Source organism: Pseudophryne corroboree, chromosome 6 (genome assembly GCF_028390025.1).
Source record: "Pseudophryne corroboree isolate aPseCor3 chromosome 6, aPseCor3.hap2, whole genome shotgun sequence".
NCBI lineage: Eukaryota > Metazoa > Chordata > Amphibia > Anura > Myobatrachidae > Pseudophryne > Pseudophryne corroboree.
The window spans coordinates 687,046,786-687,065,633 of NC_086449.1; the positions used below are offsets into that span (position 1 = coordinate 687,046,786).

General features: G+C 42.5%; 1 protein-coding gene across 3 annotated transcripts in view; it reads left to right on the plus strand.

Annotated features, from left to right (window-relative positions):
- LOC134933240 (uncharacterized) overlaps positions 1-17,927 on the plus strand; it is a 265,045-nt gene extending 247,118 nt beyond the window's left edge. For 2 of the 3 annotated variants that reach the window (XR_010179649.1, XR_010179648.1), the window contains exons 3-4: positions 5,258-5,382; positions 5,471-5,876. Coding sequence is in view for 1 of the 3 variants with exons in the window: in XM_063928297.1 (XP_063784367.1) it covers positions 5,258-5,382; positions 5,471-5,518; positions 17,506-17,883 (551 nt within the window). In the remaining 2 variants the exon portion in view is untranslated. Of the gene's footprint in view, positions 1-5,257; positions 5,383-5,470; positions 5,877-17,505 lie in introns of those variants that run through there. The other variant, XM_063928297.1, reaches the window with a different exon arrangement.
- The last annotated feature ends 921 nt before the right edge of the window (positions 17,928-18,848 follow it).

Here is an 18,848-nt window from a genome sequence, read left to right on the forward strand (position 1 = left end):
AGCGTCACTGGTACAGGGGGGCGTTACGTGTGTAAGCATCACTGGTATAGGGGGGGCGTTACGTGTGTAAGCAGCACTGGTACAGGGAGCGTTACGTGTGTTAGCGTCACTTCTACAGGGGGCATTACGTGTGTAAGCGTGACTGGTACATGATGGCGTTACGTGTGTAAGTGGCACTGCTACAGGGGGCGTTACATGTGTAAGCGGCACTGTTACATGGAGCGTTACATGTGTAAGCGGCACTGCTACAGGGGGCGTTATGTCTGTAAGCGGCATTGCTACAGGGGACGTTACGTGTGTAAGCGTCACTGGTACAGGGAGCGTTACGTGTGTAAGCGTCACCGGTACAGGAGGCGTTACGTTTATAAGCGTCACTGCTACAGGGGGCATAACTTGTGTAAGCGTCACTGGTACAGGGGGGCATGACATGTGTAAGAGTCACTGGTTCAGGGGGCGTTACATGTGTAAGAGTCTCTGGTACAGGGGGCATTACATGTGTAAGTGTCTCTACTACAGGGGTATTATGTGCGCTGTTCATTTGTAAAGTATGCAAGGGTGCAAATTTATAGTTTGTAGGGGGGCGCCGAACACCGTAGCACTGGCCCTGACTGCACACCCACTGCACTGCACAGCACTGTCACCTTTTACATGGATTCAGTGTCCAGGCATTACCCTCCGCGATATCACCCACTCTATCCATTACATTAGCCATCTCGGGGCTTCCAGGCCGGCAGGCCAGGTGCTGTGTTGTGGAGTCGGGGCCTCTGGGGATCTGGGCGTGGCTGTGGCTGGGAGGCACTTCTCTGACTTCACTCCGGGGCTCAGAGAGTATGCGGCGCAGGGAGGGCTATGAAAGCCTTCCGCTGCGCCGTTTGCATACACATCTATGCTGGTGGCCGTAGCAGCTTTTGTTCCACCTGCACTGCGGCTAGGGAGTGGGGATTGTTGATGGCGGAGGGGGCAGGCGGACTGGCAGCAGGACATAGGACGCTGCAGTAAAAGTGTTTTGTTTCCCCTATCTACAGTGCACAGACTTGCTGCAGATGCAGTGGCATACCCTCCATGTGTATCTTTTTGGCAGGTACAGTACCTTTTTTTATGGTCTGTACCGTTTTTTGACTCTCCAAGCTTCCATTGAAAGTATATGAAAAGAGGTGTGGTCACGCCACTGTACCCGTGGCCACGCCCCTTTTTGAATGTGTATCAATGTTTATGTGTAAAGTGTTGGAGGGTATGATGCTGCAGGTGCAATGGGGCCTTTTTTGGGATGTGGGGCTGGAGCTGCAGCTTCATCAGTCCCATTGCTAATCCTGCTCTGTGAAAACACAGCAGGCAAAGGGCAGAGCCTCCCATTGGATGTAACCTTTGTGGGAGGGCGTTTCTCACCCAATCAGCTGTGGAATGGTGCCACTCCCAGCATTAGAGATCCAGGCACAGAGTCACAGGGCTATTATATAGGAGACATTTATCTTCTCCATTAATACCCGACTCCTAAAACATTTAATTGTAGAGAGCAAGTCATTGTTCTCTAAAGCGCTTAGCATTTTGCTTTTTTTTGCAGCAAACAGAAAAACATTAAGCAAAACCTTAAAACATACCTTATATAATACCATCTGTAAATGATGTTATATGAGGAAAATCTTTATCTCAGCCAAAAACTGCAAGGACATCTGAATCTTATACAAGTCCCTGCAGGCTGCCGCAACTCCTCACATTCTCCTCCATTCATTCAGCAATTACACTGTGCTATAATCCGGAAGATGCACAGCTCAGCAGCTCCTGGTTAGGTTATCTTAACTGGCTTTAATAAGTCTTCTGGTAACTAGTCATGTGTGCAGACCGGGGCCAATATTTACTAAAAAAAATTGAGTTTGTCCGATTTGTGTTTTTTTTTCTAAGTCCCAACACGGGAATTCACTAAGCACAAATCTCGGCAGTGTTTGGACTATTCGTAATAGTTTGAATGACAAAGTTCAGAAATACGAATGAATAGACCATCGGTCAAACACGGCTGTTATTTCATACAACACGGGTATTCACTATTCATTCGTATTTGGGTGTTAGTCTCTGAGTGCTCAATTGCGGTCATATTATTTTGCGAATCGTAAAAAAAATCAGCAACAAAATAGACCTGCTTTTTTCAGCCGTGTTTACATGTGTTGACACTTACAAATCATTCACACCGACTTATCATGCCTATAAAAGGGACACACACTTGTCTCATCCAAAATAATTTATTGCCTTATGTTTGCTGGAGTAAATTTGGAGTTTTAAAAGTCAATACACATTTTTCAACATATATCCATTATTACACACATTAGTGTTAAAAGTTATAGGGGTATATGCAATTCACGGCGAATCGCGGCAAATTATCGCCGTTTTTTAATTCGACACAATTCGACAGGTGAATTCCGGCAGGTTGCTGCCGGAATTCACCATATTCAATGAAAAACGGATTCGACAGTCCCGCGGGCGAAAAACAACCGATTTGCCGGATTTTGCAGCGATTTAAAAAAACGGGAAAAAACAGGAAAAACCCGTAAAAAAAAATGGCGTGTGGTCCCCCCTTCAAAGCATAACCAGCCTCGGGCTCTTCGAGCTGGTCCTGGTTCTAAAAATGCGGGGAAAAATTGGGCAGGGATCCCAGCTAGTGGAGCCCGATGCTGGTGTAAAAAATACGGGGGACCCCTACTCTTTTTGTCCCCCGTATTTTTTGCACCAGCACCAGGCGCAGAGCCCGGTGCTGGTTTTAAAAATACGGGGGATCCCCTGTCAATTTTCCCCCTGCATTTTTAGAACCAGGACCAGCTTGAAGAGCCCGAGGCTGGTTATGCTTTGGAGGGGGGACCCCACGCCATTTTTTTCAGGGATTTCACCATTCCATCTATAAAAAAAAAATATATATTATTTTTAAAAATATATAAATAATACTTGTGCCTCCCAAAAAGACAAACCAAGTACCTAATCCCTTCTAATATAAATAGATCTGATATTACCACGAAAAAAAACCACAAAAAAAACATGTTTTAAATTTTTTTTATTGGTTTCACCCTCCAAAGTGTGGCGGATTGAAAATGACGAATTTGCTGTCTAAAAGCACTGCTGTCGAATTTCCAAACTTGAATTGAATATGCTTTTGTCGAATTGCAGCACTTGTATCATTGCAGAAAAGTCGAATTTGCAAAAAGTCGAATTTCAAAAAGTCGAATTTTGAAAGTCCGTTTTTTTGACGGAAAGCACTGAATTGCATTGACGAATTATTTTTTTGGCGAAAAATACCCGAAATTCGACAATTTCGGGAATTCGACCGCAATTGCATATACCCCATAATATCTTTCATTTTGTGGGTTCTGCCTCAGGTTTTTAAATATGATTACTCATTTTTAACACACACAAACATGCCAAAACAATAATGTCATTCATTTTGGGTATTCAATTTTAAAAATTTAATTAAACATATTAGGACACTTTTACACAACTCTATTGTGTTTTTCTTGTAAAATCATCTACAGAAGAAATGTAAACCAGTTTTAATTCACATTGTAAGTTGCATTGGTCATGGATGATTCTGCCTGGCTGCCAATTATTGTGTCTGCAGGATATAAGAATGATTGGAATCTAGAAATAGTAATGATTAAAAAAAAAATCAAGTGGTCTGGTTACTTCCTGCTAAACATATTCTGCCTGGCTGCCAATTATTGTGTCTGCAGGATATGAGAATGATTGGAATCTAGAAAGAGTAATGATTAGAAAAAAATCAAGTGGTCTGGTCACTTCCTGCTAAACATATTCTGCCTGGCTGCCAATTATTGTGTCTGCAGGATATGAGAATGATTTGAATCTAGAAAGAGTAATGATTAGAAAAAAATCAAGTGGTCTGTTTACTTCCTGCTAAACATATTCTGCCTGGCTGCCAATTATTGTGTCTGCAGGATATGAGAATGATTGGAATCTGGAAAGAGTAATTATTAGAAAAAAATCAAGTGGTCTGGTTACTTCCTGGTAACATTTATGTGCAGCTCAAACAACATTTCCCTTCTCCAAAAAAATTCAAAGATGATAAAGAATAAATGTGCGTACAAATTTCCTGTTGTTGTTTGTACCACTTATAATTAAGGATGTTGTACAAATTGTAAAGGAGCTAAGTGTTATATCTATTTTGACAAACATACACTTACTAAGTATTTTGATTTACTTCTCTGAAATTAAAAATGTGCGGTTTATTTGTTAATTTTTTTTGGGTGGCTGCTTGTCCTGCCCTTTGCCTTTACCACTGTCATGTTGGCGTGCTCTGGTGAAGCGTCTTGGTGGTGATGACACTGGCGTGATATTTGGAGTAGTCGTACCAGAACTGCTGCTGCTTTGCTGTTGGTGCATGGATCTGAGTGTTTCATTGAGGTTAGTGAGGGTGGCATTTAGTTCACGTGTAGCAGCATTTTGATTGTCTACAATTCGGAATAAAGTTTCATTTATCTTTTGATTGTTTTGAAACATGTTCATATAGCTTTGCTGTTGTCTGTGCTGTTCTTCCATTAGTCTGTGCTGTTCTTCCATTATGTGCTGTAAGTTGCCTATGACCTGTGTAATGTCTGCACGCATGAGTTCCATGGTATTGCCAATTCTCGTGGTTTGTTCATTTTGTCTACTCATATTTCTGGTTATTCTTCTGAGGTGACATGGTAGGCTTGCAAACATTTGTGTCTGCCTACGCAGGCAATATTCATTAGTGGCCTGCTGTCTTCCAAAACATGAGATCAGGGCCTTGTGTTACTGGTGTTGTTGGGCTGTGTTGTGGTGGTGGTGTGCTTTGCTGTGGTGGTGTACTCACAGGTGCTGGGGGGCTGATTCCTTGGCTTAATGGCTGCATTTCTAACATGATTGTCTCATACATGTCACTGTGTTGCTGTTGTTGTGGAGGGATGCTGTTACCAGGACTAGAAGCTGTAATTTTGAAAAAATATACATTAGCTATCCATATGTTTGAGATATTATAACAAATGACTAAACATGGAACAGATGTCATTGACTGTTGCTTTCAGATCTCCTGCCTAGCAACATCATCACTCATGACTTAAATACATACATATGCCTGTTTGTGGCAAATATGTCTGGTTACTTCATTGTGAAAGCAAACACATTAGTTTTATTGTAGATCAGACATACTCCACCATAAAAACACATTGTAATCCATAATGTGTTACCTTATAGCTTTTCAAAAACAAACATAGTAATGTTTTTATATGTGTTTCTGTTGCAGCATCTTACACACAATGTGCTACTGTATGGCTGAAGTGGACATCTTTACAGGATGTATACAGGATCTTTACAGGATGTGGACAAGGCCATTTTCCTAAGATTCCATTTCATGTTTTACTGACTTCGGTAAGTATATCAGAATTTGATGTGTTTTGACTTAATGCATGTAAGTAAAAGTTTTATTACGATCTGAAATTTATAACATTTATTTCAGTTTGATACTCACAATCAAGATGATGGGAGTGTGGTTCACGTCTTGGAGGTGTGTCCAAAATTTGGAGTGGGGGGACCGAACATACTGTCAATAATCTTTGTGCTGGGGTATCCTGCTGTGGTTGGCCCTAGACATCAGACCTTGCTCTCTTTGCTGCCACATGTTTTTTTTGGTGGTGTGTTACAGAAGTCCGACTTCTGCTGCTCCAGACTTCTTTTGATGGACCTAGTATTGAAAGTAAAATTTTGTTATGGCCATTCCTTTACAAATATACCCTATACTACAATGGACACTTTACCTGCTTCCACAGCGTCATCATCATCAGATGTCATGGGAGTTACTGTAGGACGACCAGTACTGCTTTTTTCCAACACTGTAAAACCAAAATAAAAAATCATGTATTCATGCTATTGTTGAAACATCCACCCATTATGCTTATAAACATTAATTCTATAAAAAATGCTTGTTTAAAAAAAAAACAAAAAAAACATTAGGACCGTAAACCAAAAAACACTACATAAAACAATAAACATTGTCCAATAGCCTTATGCACTATGGAAAGTGCAACACAGGAAAACATGTACAGGACACAGACATAGGACACAATTAAAAATACATACACTAACAACCAAAAACACACACATCTTCATTTTGTAATGAAAGGAAAAAAATTACAGATGCAATATAGAAATTGCTCTGTGATGTGGCACTCCAAACACACATTACCACTATATGAGCCAAACAAAAACAAAACAAAAAAAATATATATATATATCTATATATATATATATATATATATATAAATAATTAGGCTGCAGTGTTGTGTCAGGGTACAAATACAGACTCAAACTGAACAAGCAAATAGTGTTTTTAAAAAAAAAAAGAAATATTACATTCAGTACTAATGACATTACACATGTAAGTGGTTTCCAAACCACTTTCCACTACTCCAGCCTCTAACATGACAACCACTATTTTTGCAACATTGCACATGGATAACCTAAATATAAAACATAGTCCAAATTAAAAACTTAAAAATGTGCAAAAGGAAAACATTATTGCTGGACAATTCAATGACACACCAAGTCCAAACTACACATGGAAAATATACTGAAAAAAAACACATGACATACAATAAAGTAAGATGTTACATTGGCTTTTGTAGAAAACATTACCAAAAACAATGTATTTACTGACACACACTTGAAGATGGGAGTAATATGCAACGTCACATGACACACGTTTGAAAAAAAAACAAAAAACAAAAGTAAGGTCATAGAATGTTAATGCAAATACACATGCTCACCATTCTTCCTGAATCCCGGACATGGGTTGCAGAGACTACTTCAGGAGGTATTACACTCCGCATGGGCTCCTCATACTCCAGATATCTTGCAATATAGGGCTGCCCACCACCGGTTTTTCGAGCCGACTTCGCCTCCTGGGCCATTTTGGACTTGACACGTCACTTTATGTCATAGTACCGTTTGCGGCACGTGTCCTCCGTCCGCTTGACCACCCCCTCACTATTGACAGCAGCAACAACTTTCACCCACAACACCGTCTTCTTCCGTGTTGGCACCTTGGCGGACTCAGGCCCAAATAGCTGCCGCTGATACTTCATCAGCTCCAGCACCAATGCCACATTTTCTGCATAACTAAACTTGACATTCCGTCCAGTCTTAGTAGTGGTGCGTGGCTGCGGAGCTCTCTGACTGTCACTATCACTGTCACTTGAGGCTGCTGCAGCAACCTCACCCACTTCCTCCACCTCACTAACATCACTCACACTCGCCTCCTCCCCCTGACCGACCTCCTCCCTCTCACTCACACCCTCCACCTCACCCACCTCTGAGCCACACATAATTGTGTGTCTAAACGCTTAACACAGAAAAAAAAAATACAAACAACACACTCCTCCACTACCACTGCACAAATCACACACACACACACACACACACACACACACACACACTGACAAGGGACTATAAATAAAAAATACTTGGACAAAAAATTAGACAAAACCACAAAAAACAAGACTACAAGAATGACAAGACTACTTTCAAACACAATACTACACTCAGAAATCGCAAACAACACTCCTCACCAAACCAAAAACTCACCTACCTCCACAGCACAACCTCCCTCCTCACCACTAACTAAACCCACGAGGTGCGGACAGTTTGGAGCATATTTATATGGTTGTGCACAGACTCTCCTACATCTGAAACACAACCAATCACGAACGGGGATGAAAAACGAAACTAAAAGTGAAAATGCGGCAGGGGTTTAAAAAAAAACCTGCCACGTTTAACTTAGAAAATAAACAAGCAAAAACAACAAAAACACGTACGCAAACGACAATGACGGCCGTAAATGTGCCAAAAAAAACCGACTGGCATCGACAACGGAAAACTCGAAAATCATAAAGTCGACTGCTTTGTAACTTTGCGTATATAGTTTCAAAAAGTTGCATGAAAATGCACCCGATACAAAATGAGTTAAAACACTACACAAACCAACTCAAACACAAATATTAGTAAATATAGGCCCGGGAGTTGTCATGCTGGGCTGTGTTCTGACTTGATTGCTGTAGCTGAGTTTAGAACCTTGCTTGGTGTCTAGAGATGTGTGGCAGACACTTTTCAGGTTTTGTGTTTTGGTTTTGGATCTAGATCTCCGTTCGTGTTTTGGATCTGGATTTGTTTTGCCAAAACCAACCTTTGTGGTTTTGGATTTGGTTTTGGATCTGGATATTTTTTTGAAAACATAAAAAGATCTAAAATCACAGAATTTGTGTTTTTTTTTTTGTTCCTATGGTATTATTTACCTCAATAACATTCATTTCCACTCATTTCAAGTCTATTCTGAAAACCTCACATGTCACAATATTGTTTTTAAGCCAAAAGGTTACACCAAGGTAGCTGGATGACTAAGCTAAGCGACACAATTGGGTGGCACAAATACGTGGCCCATCTAGGAGTGGCACTGCAGTGGCAGGCAGGATAGCACTTTTAAAAACTAGGCCTCAAAGAGCACATAATGCAAAGAAAAAAATGAGGTGCAAGATGGAATTGTCCTTGGAGCACCACCCACCCTTATGTTGTATAAACAGGAACTAAGGGGTCTATTTACTAAGCCTTGAATGGAGATAAAGTGGATGGAGAAAAAGTACCAGTCAAGCAGCTCCAAACTACCATGTCACAGGCTGGGTTTGAAAAATTGCAGGAGCTGGTTGGCTGGTGCTTTATCTCCATGCACTTTATCTCCATCTAAGGCTTAGTAAATAGACCCCTAAGCCTCTCTGTTTATCACCTGTGCTATTTGGGAGATCTGACTAGCATTTCTATACAGCAAATATCTGTGCAGAAACCGTTACCTGTCAGATTTTCTCTAAAGTGAAGTTTTGTGCTTTGCCAAAAACCAGTTACTTGGCAGCATTTCTCCACTGTAAAAATGACAGATGCAGCCGAGCTCAGTTTACCTGTGATACACACGTATGCACGCATCTTGGGAGCGATTTTGAAGGCTCGGGATCAGAGTAGCCGCTTATAACAAACTGCCAGGGTTCCCAGTGTAATTACTTACTTACTCATTACAAGGTTACAGGGCTGCTATCAGAAAGTGTAGGGCCCAGGACTGACTTAAAAGCCAGCCACCCCCCCCCCCCCCCCCCCCCAAAAAAAAAAAAAAGTGGATGTTGCTACAACGGACGTGGGGCATCAATTGGTGCGTAAACCATAGCCACACAAACTGCCCCGTAGCCACACAAACTGCCCCATAGCCTCACACACTGCTCCCATAGTTTGCCTCCATAGACACAAACACTGCCAAATAGCCTCACCCTCTGCCCCATAGTCGCACACTGACAAATGCTTCACACACTGCCCCCATAGCCTCACACACTGCCCCGTACTCTGCCCCATGGCTTACCCCATAGCCACACAAACTGTCCCATAGCAAAACAGAGTGCCCCCATATTCTGAGCCATAGTCACGTACACTGCCCCGTAGTCACACACTGCCCCCTTAGCCTCACACACTGCCCCATACTCTGCCCCATGGCTTACCCCATAGCCACACAAACTGTCCCATACCAAACCAGAGTGCCCCCATATTCTGAGCCACAGTCACACACTGCCCCCATAGCCACACACCCTATAGTTTGGCCCATGGCTTGCCCCCATAATCACACACACTGCCCTATAGCCTTCCCCCTTTGTCACACACACTGCCCCATAGCAACACACATTGCCCCATAATCTACCCCATAGTCACACACTAGCCCCATACACAGTGTAAAAGTCCAAGACACAATGGCCCAGACCATACACACACTTACACACTGTCCCGGGCCCCATATACCTGCATTTATGGATGTACCTCCTGCTGTTGCAGTGGCCCAGCCAGCTCTGAGTCTTTCGTCTCTAGGCCATCTTCTGTGTGGTAAGCCGGGAAGAGCATGGCCACCCCGCAACCAGAGGTAACAGAGGAGGATACTATATACTGTATATAATTATATATATATATATATCAGGGCAGTTTCTTGCCAATTTGCCTCCCAATGTGAGATTTAAAAAATGTGCCCCCCAACATAAAAAAGATGCCACCCTCCCCCTAGATATAAAAACAAAGAATTAGCGTGCGCCAAAGGCGTGCGTGGCTGCGAGCTCCTGGCAAGTGGTCGTGGTCTCGTTAAAATGGGCGTAGTCTCTTTAAAATGGGTGTGGCCTTGTCTGAAAAGACTACCTTACACCCCAGTTTTTGACCCTGCACCGACAGATCACGGCCACCACAGGTTAAAAAAAAAAATTCTACCATATTAAGCCCCACACAGTAATGCCCCCTGCACCATATTATGCCACACACTGCAATGCCCTTGATACATTAAATCCCCATTTTACACATTACAGCAGCAAGCCTCCCCATTTTACACATTACGGCAGGCAAGAGTCCCCATTTTACACATTACGGCAGGCAAGAGTCCCCATTTTACACATTATGGCTGGCAAGAGTCCCCATTTTACACATTATGGCTGGCAAGAGTCCCCATTTTATACATTACGGTAGTCAAATGTTCCCTTTTTACACATTACGGCAGGCAAGAGACCCCATTTTATACATTACGGCAGGCAAGTGTCCCCTTTTTGCACATTACGGCAGGCAAGAGCCCCCATTTTACACATTACAGCAGGCAAGTGTCCCCATTTTATACATTACGGCAGACAAAAGTCCCCATTTTATACATTACAGCAGGCAAGAGTACCTTTTCATATATTGTGGCAGGCAAGAGTCCCCATTTAATACATTACGGCAGGCAAGAATCCCCACTTTACACATTACGGCAGGCAAGAGTCCCCATTTTACAAATTACAGCAGGCAAGAGTCTCCATTTTACACATTGAGGCAGGCATGAGTCCTCATTTTACGCATTACGGTAGGCAAGTGTCTCCATTTTACCCATTACGGCAGGCAAGTGTCCTCATTTTACACATTACGGCAGGCATGTGTCCCCATTTGAGAGAAAGTTATACTTCCGTTTGCAGCGGTCCTCTTCCATCCTGCTTCCCGCTCTTCTTTGGCCCACACCGGTACGCCTCTCCCTCCTCCTACCTTGCTGACTTCCTGGTCGGCTCCCCCTCCTCCCCGTCATCAGTGCTCTGCTCGGGGGTGGAGTTTCATGTAAGGACAAGTTTGCATCGTGACGTCACGATGCAAATGCGTCATTGCACGAAACTCCACCCTTGAGCGAAGTAGTAATGACGGGAGGAAGAGGAGCACACAAACTGAGCACCTAGAGCCGCGGCGGGCGCCCCGTGAGAATGCACGCCATGCCTGCTGCAAGAAATGGGTCTGATATATATATATATATATATATATATAGAAGTACAGATCAGGAGCACTCACCAGTCTTTATAAGCCTTATTTTATTAGTAGCATCAGGAAATCAGCATAGGGGTATCAATGTTTCGGGACACACAGGTCCCTTTGTCAAGATCACAAGCCAGTGTGAGTAACCCACTTTTATACCCATATAGCCCTCCCGTTCATTAGATAAACAGAAACCCCTGTGTTGTAATCAGAAAAGTATATACAGAAGCGCTGAATATATCAGCACAAACAACACTTATAAAAGGAAGACAACATATATAGACATACACATACTTGCCTACCTGACCCTCTCCATGAGGGAGAAAATGCTCTGTTCCTGGACTTTCCTGGTAATGTATGATTGCCATCACCTGTGGTGAGCTAGTTAATTGATAAGAAAGGTGTTTCACCACAGCTGATGACAATCATACATTACCAGGAAAGCCCAGGAACAGAGCATTTTCTCCCTCATGGAGAGGGTCAGGTAGGCAAGTATGGACATACATCACAATTATATTAAAATCAATGTGTACACACTCACAGTAATATACTCAGAAAGCACAGAAACGCGGTTTGTGTTCCACTGCGCCATACTTCCTGTATTTGGAACGCATCTTCCGGTCACATGACCGGAAGTGCATAGTACTACAGAGTAAAGCATCAGGAAAGCGTCCCCATGGCAACCCAGTCTTTCTAATGCCTATCGGGCACTCCAATACCAGAATATTAACCTTCCAATGCCAGAAATACATACATAGATGCCTATACTAGCCAGTGATATAACATTATGTATCATATTGCACTATGCAACTAGCAAAGTAATATACTGTGAGTACACAATGAGTGGAGTACATCATATACCAGATATCCACATGTGTCAATGTACAGATAATCCCCCAGGGAAAAGATGCATAAAAGTGCACAGTGTTTGAGCGCATATATGTGTGCGCGCACACAAGTGCGCACACACATAGACACCCCCCCACCAGCACGCACAGTGCTACTTGTTGTTAATCACACCAGTGCCAGCAGGAATATACTGGTGTCTGAACGGAGAGGGATGCAAAACAAATGAACTCACAGACAGACTGGGGAATATGACATTACATACACAGAAGGTGATAGGGTAACAAAATAAACACAAAGTGAACAGAGAAGCCAAAAGGCTAAGAAACTGGGTGTCTCCCTAGTATTAGGAATGCTCAGATGGAAAGAAGCGAGATGTAGTGATTTAATACGTAGAGAACCCAAAATGCTGTTGCTAAGGGCAACAGCAAAACCCTAAAGGGTTACCAACGGGTGTGGCAGTAAACTCCTTGGTCAGAGATGGAATAATAGACACAAGGAGAGTCTCCACAATCCTAGTCCTCACTTGCAGTGCACTGGTTCAGCTTACTGCCACTAAACTGACACCTGAACACCTTGCACAGTGAGAAAGGATTTTGGCAGGCAAGTCTGAGAATACAGCCGCAAACTTGCTAGGTTCACAGAGTAGCAAAAGAACCCCAGCAGGTTAAACGACTGACTCCAGTCTTACTGCTAGGTCTGGATTGGCAGAGTGTAATACCAAATCCCAAGGCCTATTTGCAGTAAGCAACAAACAAATACAAAGTTTACACAGTACTAGCTAGCATTCAGGAACTGACTAACCAACAAAGATTCAACAGCATCTGCCTAACCTGAGAAGAGGGTTTATATAGCAGGTGCTGTCCACGCCCCACTCAGACCTCACAGACTGTGAGCACAAAAACCAGCACCGGATCCCCTGCCGTGCACAGAGCCTGTAAACACTGCACAGCAAAAGACCCGAACCGGAGTATCGGCTACGCTCAGGTTACTCCGCTAGCACTTGTCTCCCGGTTGCCATGACGACGTGGCAGCACAAAGCAGGAGACCCTAACACTTATATACATATATAAGTAAATATTTAATTCAGACTACAAAGTATATATCCCAATTTATTCAATTCAATCCCAACTGATGGGGCAGGACACAGACCATATTCCAGACCACAGACCAAAAATCAAAAAAATATAAAAAAATATAAAATAAATAAATGATGAAAAATAAATGATGAAAAACAAATCAAAAAAGCCATTGAATTACTCCAGAAAGATGCCATAATGTATGCCCTCATTCAGACCACGGGGCCGTATCGTGTCTAGTTGGTGGATCCACATTGCTTCACGCCGGAGTAGCAACTTAGCTCTGTCCCCACCCCTAATTAGGGGTGAAACACGGTCAATTATCATGCATTTTAGTGATGCCAGAGTATGGTGAGCCTCATAGAAATGTCTTGCAACTGGTTTATCCGAATGTCCATCAGTTAATGCAGTCCTGATAGACAAACTGTGATTCACCATCCTTTCACGAAATGGCCTGATGGTCTTCCCGACGTACATCAGGGAGCATGGACATACCAGTGTATAGATCACGAAGTCTGAGGTACAGCTCACCCTGTGACGGATTTTAATTCTGCGTCCAGTGTGTGGATGATGAAAATATTCACCCAATGTCATACTTCTGCATGTCGTGCAGTTTATACAGCGGAAGCATCCGGTTCTCTGTGATCTATGCCATGATTCATGTCCAGTTGTTGGTGACCTAATAGGTTGCATCAGTATGTCTTTTAAGTTACGTCCCCTTTTAAAGCTGATTAAAGGCTTATCTGGTAAGTGTTTGGAGAGTGTTGGGTCACTCTTAACCATCGGCCAAAGGTCCTTCACTGCATTCCTTATGGTAGGCCCTGCAGCATCAAATGTCGTAGTAACCACAAATGGAGTTTGTGCTTTTTGTCTCCTCCTCACATTGCCATTGGCAAAGATGTCTAGGGCTCTATGTAGGCATCTGTTGATAACTTGTTGGCTGTAACCCCGTATGGAGAACCTTTGTTTCATTTCTTCCAATTGTGCCTGTGAACTCTCAGGTTCAGAATTATTCCGCAGCACCCGAAGAAATTGTGAAATTGTTAAACTCTGTTTGAGAGAACCAGGGTGGTAACTCCCAAAATGTAAAAGCGTATTACGGTCTGTCGTCTTCCTATATAGCCTGTATCCATACCCCATCTCAGTGGCATAGACAGTCACATCTAGAAAATTGACCTCCTCCCTACTGTATGTCATAGTAAACCTCACAGGTGATTCCAAGTGGTTCAAATAATCAACCATCTCCAGAAGGGCAGTCTCACTGCCTGACCAAATAAAGAAAACATTGTTGATAAAACGACGATAGATGCCGATACTATCCCCAAACAGCGGGAGGATGTGCGTGTTTTCGTAGGCCTCCATATACAAATTTGCGTATGCCGGTGCTATGTTGCTACCCATCGCTGTCCCCGCCGTCTGGAGATAGTATCGGCCTCCAAACTGAAAATAATTGCATGTCAATGTAAGTTCCAAAAGTTCAATCAGAAACTCAATAGGTGGTGGAGTGGTATGTAGACGAGCTAACGCCCGCCTAACCACTACCACACCCTCATTATGAGGTATAATCGTATATAACGAGGTAACATCCATCATTACCAAGATCTTATGCTGTGATGTGGGTAAGGTGTTGACCATTCTCAAGAAGTCACCCGTGTCCTGTAAATAACTCAAAGTATCTTTAACACAAACCTGTAGAAAACTATCAAGATATTGTGCAATAGAAGAAACAACGAATTGCGAGCCGATATTATCGGACGGCCCGGAGGTTTAACCTGCGAGCCGATACTATCTCCAGACGGCGGGGACAGTGATGGGTAGCAACATAGCACCGGCATACGCAAATTTGTATAAGGACGCCTACGAAAACACGCACATCCTCCCGCTGTTTGGGGATAGTATCGGCTTCTATCGTCGTTTTATCGACGATGTTTTCTTTATTTGGTCAGGCAGTGAGACTGCCCTTCTGGAGATGGTTGATTATTTGAACCACTTGGAATCACCTGTGAGGTTTACTATGACATATAGTAGGGAGGAGGTCAATTTTCTAGATGTGACTGTCTATGCCACTGAGATGGGGTATGGATACAGGCTATATAGGAAGACGACAGACCGTAATACGCTTTTACATTTTGGGAGTTACCACCCTGGTTCTCTCAAACAGAGTTTACCAATTTCACAATTTCTTTGGGTGCTGCGGAATAATTCTGAACCTGAGAGTTCACAGGCACAATTGGAAGAAATGAAACAAAGGTTCTCCATGCGGGGTTACAGCCAACAAGTTATCAACAAATGCCTACATAGAGCCCTAGACATCTTTGCCAATGGCAATGTGAGGAGGAGACAAAAAGCACAAACTCCATTTGTGGTTACTATGACATTTGATGCTGCAGGGCCTACCATAAGGAATGCAGTGAAGGACCTTTGGCCGATGGTTAAGAGTGACCCGACACTCTTCAAACACCAGATAAGCCTTTAATCAGCTTTAAAAGGGGACGTAACTTAAGAGACATACTGATGCAACCTTTTAGGTCACCAACATCTGGACATGAATCATGGCTTAGATCACAGAGAACCGGATGCTTCCGCTGTATAAACTGCACGACATGCAGAAGTATGACATTGGGTGAATATTTTCATCATCCACATACTGGATGCAGAATTAAAATCCGTCACAGGGTGAGCTGTACCTCAGACTTCGTGATCTATACACTGGTATGTCCATGCTCCCTGATGTACGTCGGGAAGACCATCAGGCCATTTCGTGAAAGGATGGCGAATCACCGTTTGTCTATCGGGACTGAATTGACTGATGGACATTTGGATAAACCAGTTGCGAGACATTTCTATGAGGCTCACCATACTCTGGCATCACTAAAATGCATGATAATTGACCGTGTTTCACCCCTTATTAGGGGTGGGGACAGAGCTAAGTTGCTACTCCGGCGTGAAGCAATGTGGATCCACCAACTAGACACGATACGGCCCCGTGGTCTGAATGAGGGCATACATTATGGCATCTTTCTGGATTAATTCAATGGCTTTTTTGATTTGTTTTTCATCATTTATTTATTTTATATTTTTTCATATTTTTTTGATTTTTGGTCTGTGGTCTGGAATATGGTCTGTGTCCTGCCCCATCAGTTGGGATTGAATTGAATTAATTGGGATATATACTTTGTAGTCTGAATTAAATATTAACTTATATATGTATATAAGTAGCACTGTGCGTGCTGGTGGGGGTGTGTATATGTGTGTGCGCACTTGTGTGCGCGCACACATATATGCGCTCAAACACTGTGCACTTTTATGCATCTTTTCCCTGGGGGATTATCTGTACATTGACACATGTGGATATCTGGTATATAATGTACTCCACTCATTGTGTACTCACAGTATATTACTTTGCTAGTTGAATAGTGCAATATGATACATAATGTTATATCACTGGCTAGTATAGGCATCTATGTATGTATTTCTGGCATTGGAAGGTTAATATTCTGGTATTGGAGTGCCCGATAGGCATTAGAAAGACTGGGTTGCCATGGGGACGCTTTCCTGATGCTTTACTCTGTAGTACTATCACTTCCGGTCATGTGACCGGAAGATGCGTTCCAAATACAGGAAGTATGGCGCAGTGGAACGCAAACCGCGTTTCTGTGCTTTCTGAGTATATTACTGTGAGTGTGTACACATTGATTTTAATATAATTGTGATGCATGTCTATTTATGTTGTCTTCTTATGATAAGTGTTGTTTGTGCTGATATATTCAGCGCTTTTGTATATACTTTTCTGATTACAACACAGGTGTTTCTGTTTATCTAATGAAGGGGAGGGCTATTTGGGTATAAAAGTGGGTTACTCACACTGGCTTGTGATCTTGACACAGGGACCTGTGTGTCCTGAAACGTCGATACCCCTATGCTGATTTCCTGATGCTACTAATAAAATAAGGCTTATGAAGACTGGTGAGTGCTCCTGATCTGTACTTCTATATTTGAATGGACTGGTCCTGGTGACACAAGCCCATATGGATGCTACCCCAGCAATTGATATAAAAGGCTAGAGTGTGGACTGTACAAATATAGATATATATATATATACATATATATACACTGTGTGTGGTGTGTGTGTGTATATATATATATATATATATATATATATATATATATTAGTGCTGGGCAAGTTAACACAATATTATTGCGCTAAAGCCATAACTTAATAACGATGTTAATGCTGCAGGTGGGCTACATATGTTCTGCTGAGCCATGTACAGAACTGTTGCTGCTCCGTCCATCGCCAGAAGCTGTCAGGCCCGGAAGCGGCGAGTCACTGGACCCCCTTGATGCAGAAGCCGCTGGATGCCGCCGGAAGAGGAAAACGCCAGCCGCCACACCTGTTTGCTGTGGAAGCCACCGGATCCACATTGGTTGCCTAACCATGAGAGTGCATGGGCTGGGCCCCTTGACAAATGTATATAGTAAATACCCCCCAAAAAAACTAAATGTTTGCACACCTGTCCCCACACTGTTGTGCGAGCAGATGTGCACACTCCCAAGCACTGATTGTATCGAGCAATGGAGATTAAATGGTGGTGAAGTCTGCTGCCCCTGCTTATAAGAATAATTGTATTCCTTATGAAAATCTAACAAACATAATTTTGCCTGGAGACTAACTCCCTGCAAAATAAAGCAGGGTGCTGTCTGCTCCAATAAAAAAAAAAAACTTAAAATAATGATTAAAATTCCATAATTTATTTGATCAAATTCTAATATATATGCTGCAGCTTAAAAATATTTAATCAATAAAAACCATGATTAGGTGGACACTATATCAATTCATGTATTATAAATTCCTATAATTCACAATACATAATTAGCAAATGCCATAAAGGTCAAAATAAGAACTTTATGGCATATATATTAGAATTTGATCAAATAAATTATGGAATTTTAATCATTATTTTAAGTTGTTTCTTTTGATTGGTGCAGACAGCACCCCGCTTTATTTTGCAGGGAGTTAGTCTCCAGGAAAAATTATGTTTGGTATATAGTAAATATTGTTAATGCATGCATGATAATGTACCAGAGTAATACACCATAGTCCTGTGCAGTATAAGGTAACATGTATAATGTACAATTCAAGTGCACAGTCTGAAACCTGATCCATAGTGGAGGGGAAGGGGCCCCCCAGACAGTGGGGCCCACCGGTGGTTTCCACCTGTACCCCTGTAGGCCAGTCCAACCCTGATGACATCACAACAATGAAGCAAAACTGAAACTATTGTATGCCTACAGAGTATACACTGAGAGAGAAGTGTCTTTTCCTATGGATTGCAGGCTAAAATGGACTTGCATCCCCTACTTTCAAAGGGAGTAACTGTATAGTATGTGCAATAGACCGATATCATGTAAGCTTCCTGGCCACGACCAACCAGTAGAGGATAACAGAAAAAGGTTTTTAATTAAAATGACTATCTTTTTTTCGCAAAGTGGTATTGTAGTCTTTGTTTCAGCTGAGACAAAAATAAATCTTTATCTGCTTCTTATTTAGGGTTTTATGTTAGCTTGATAACATGTAGCACA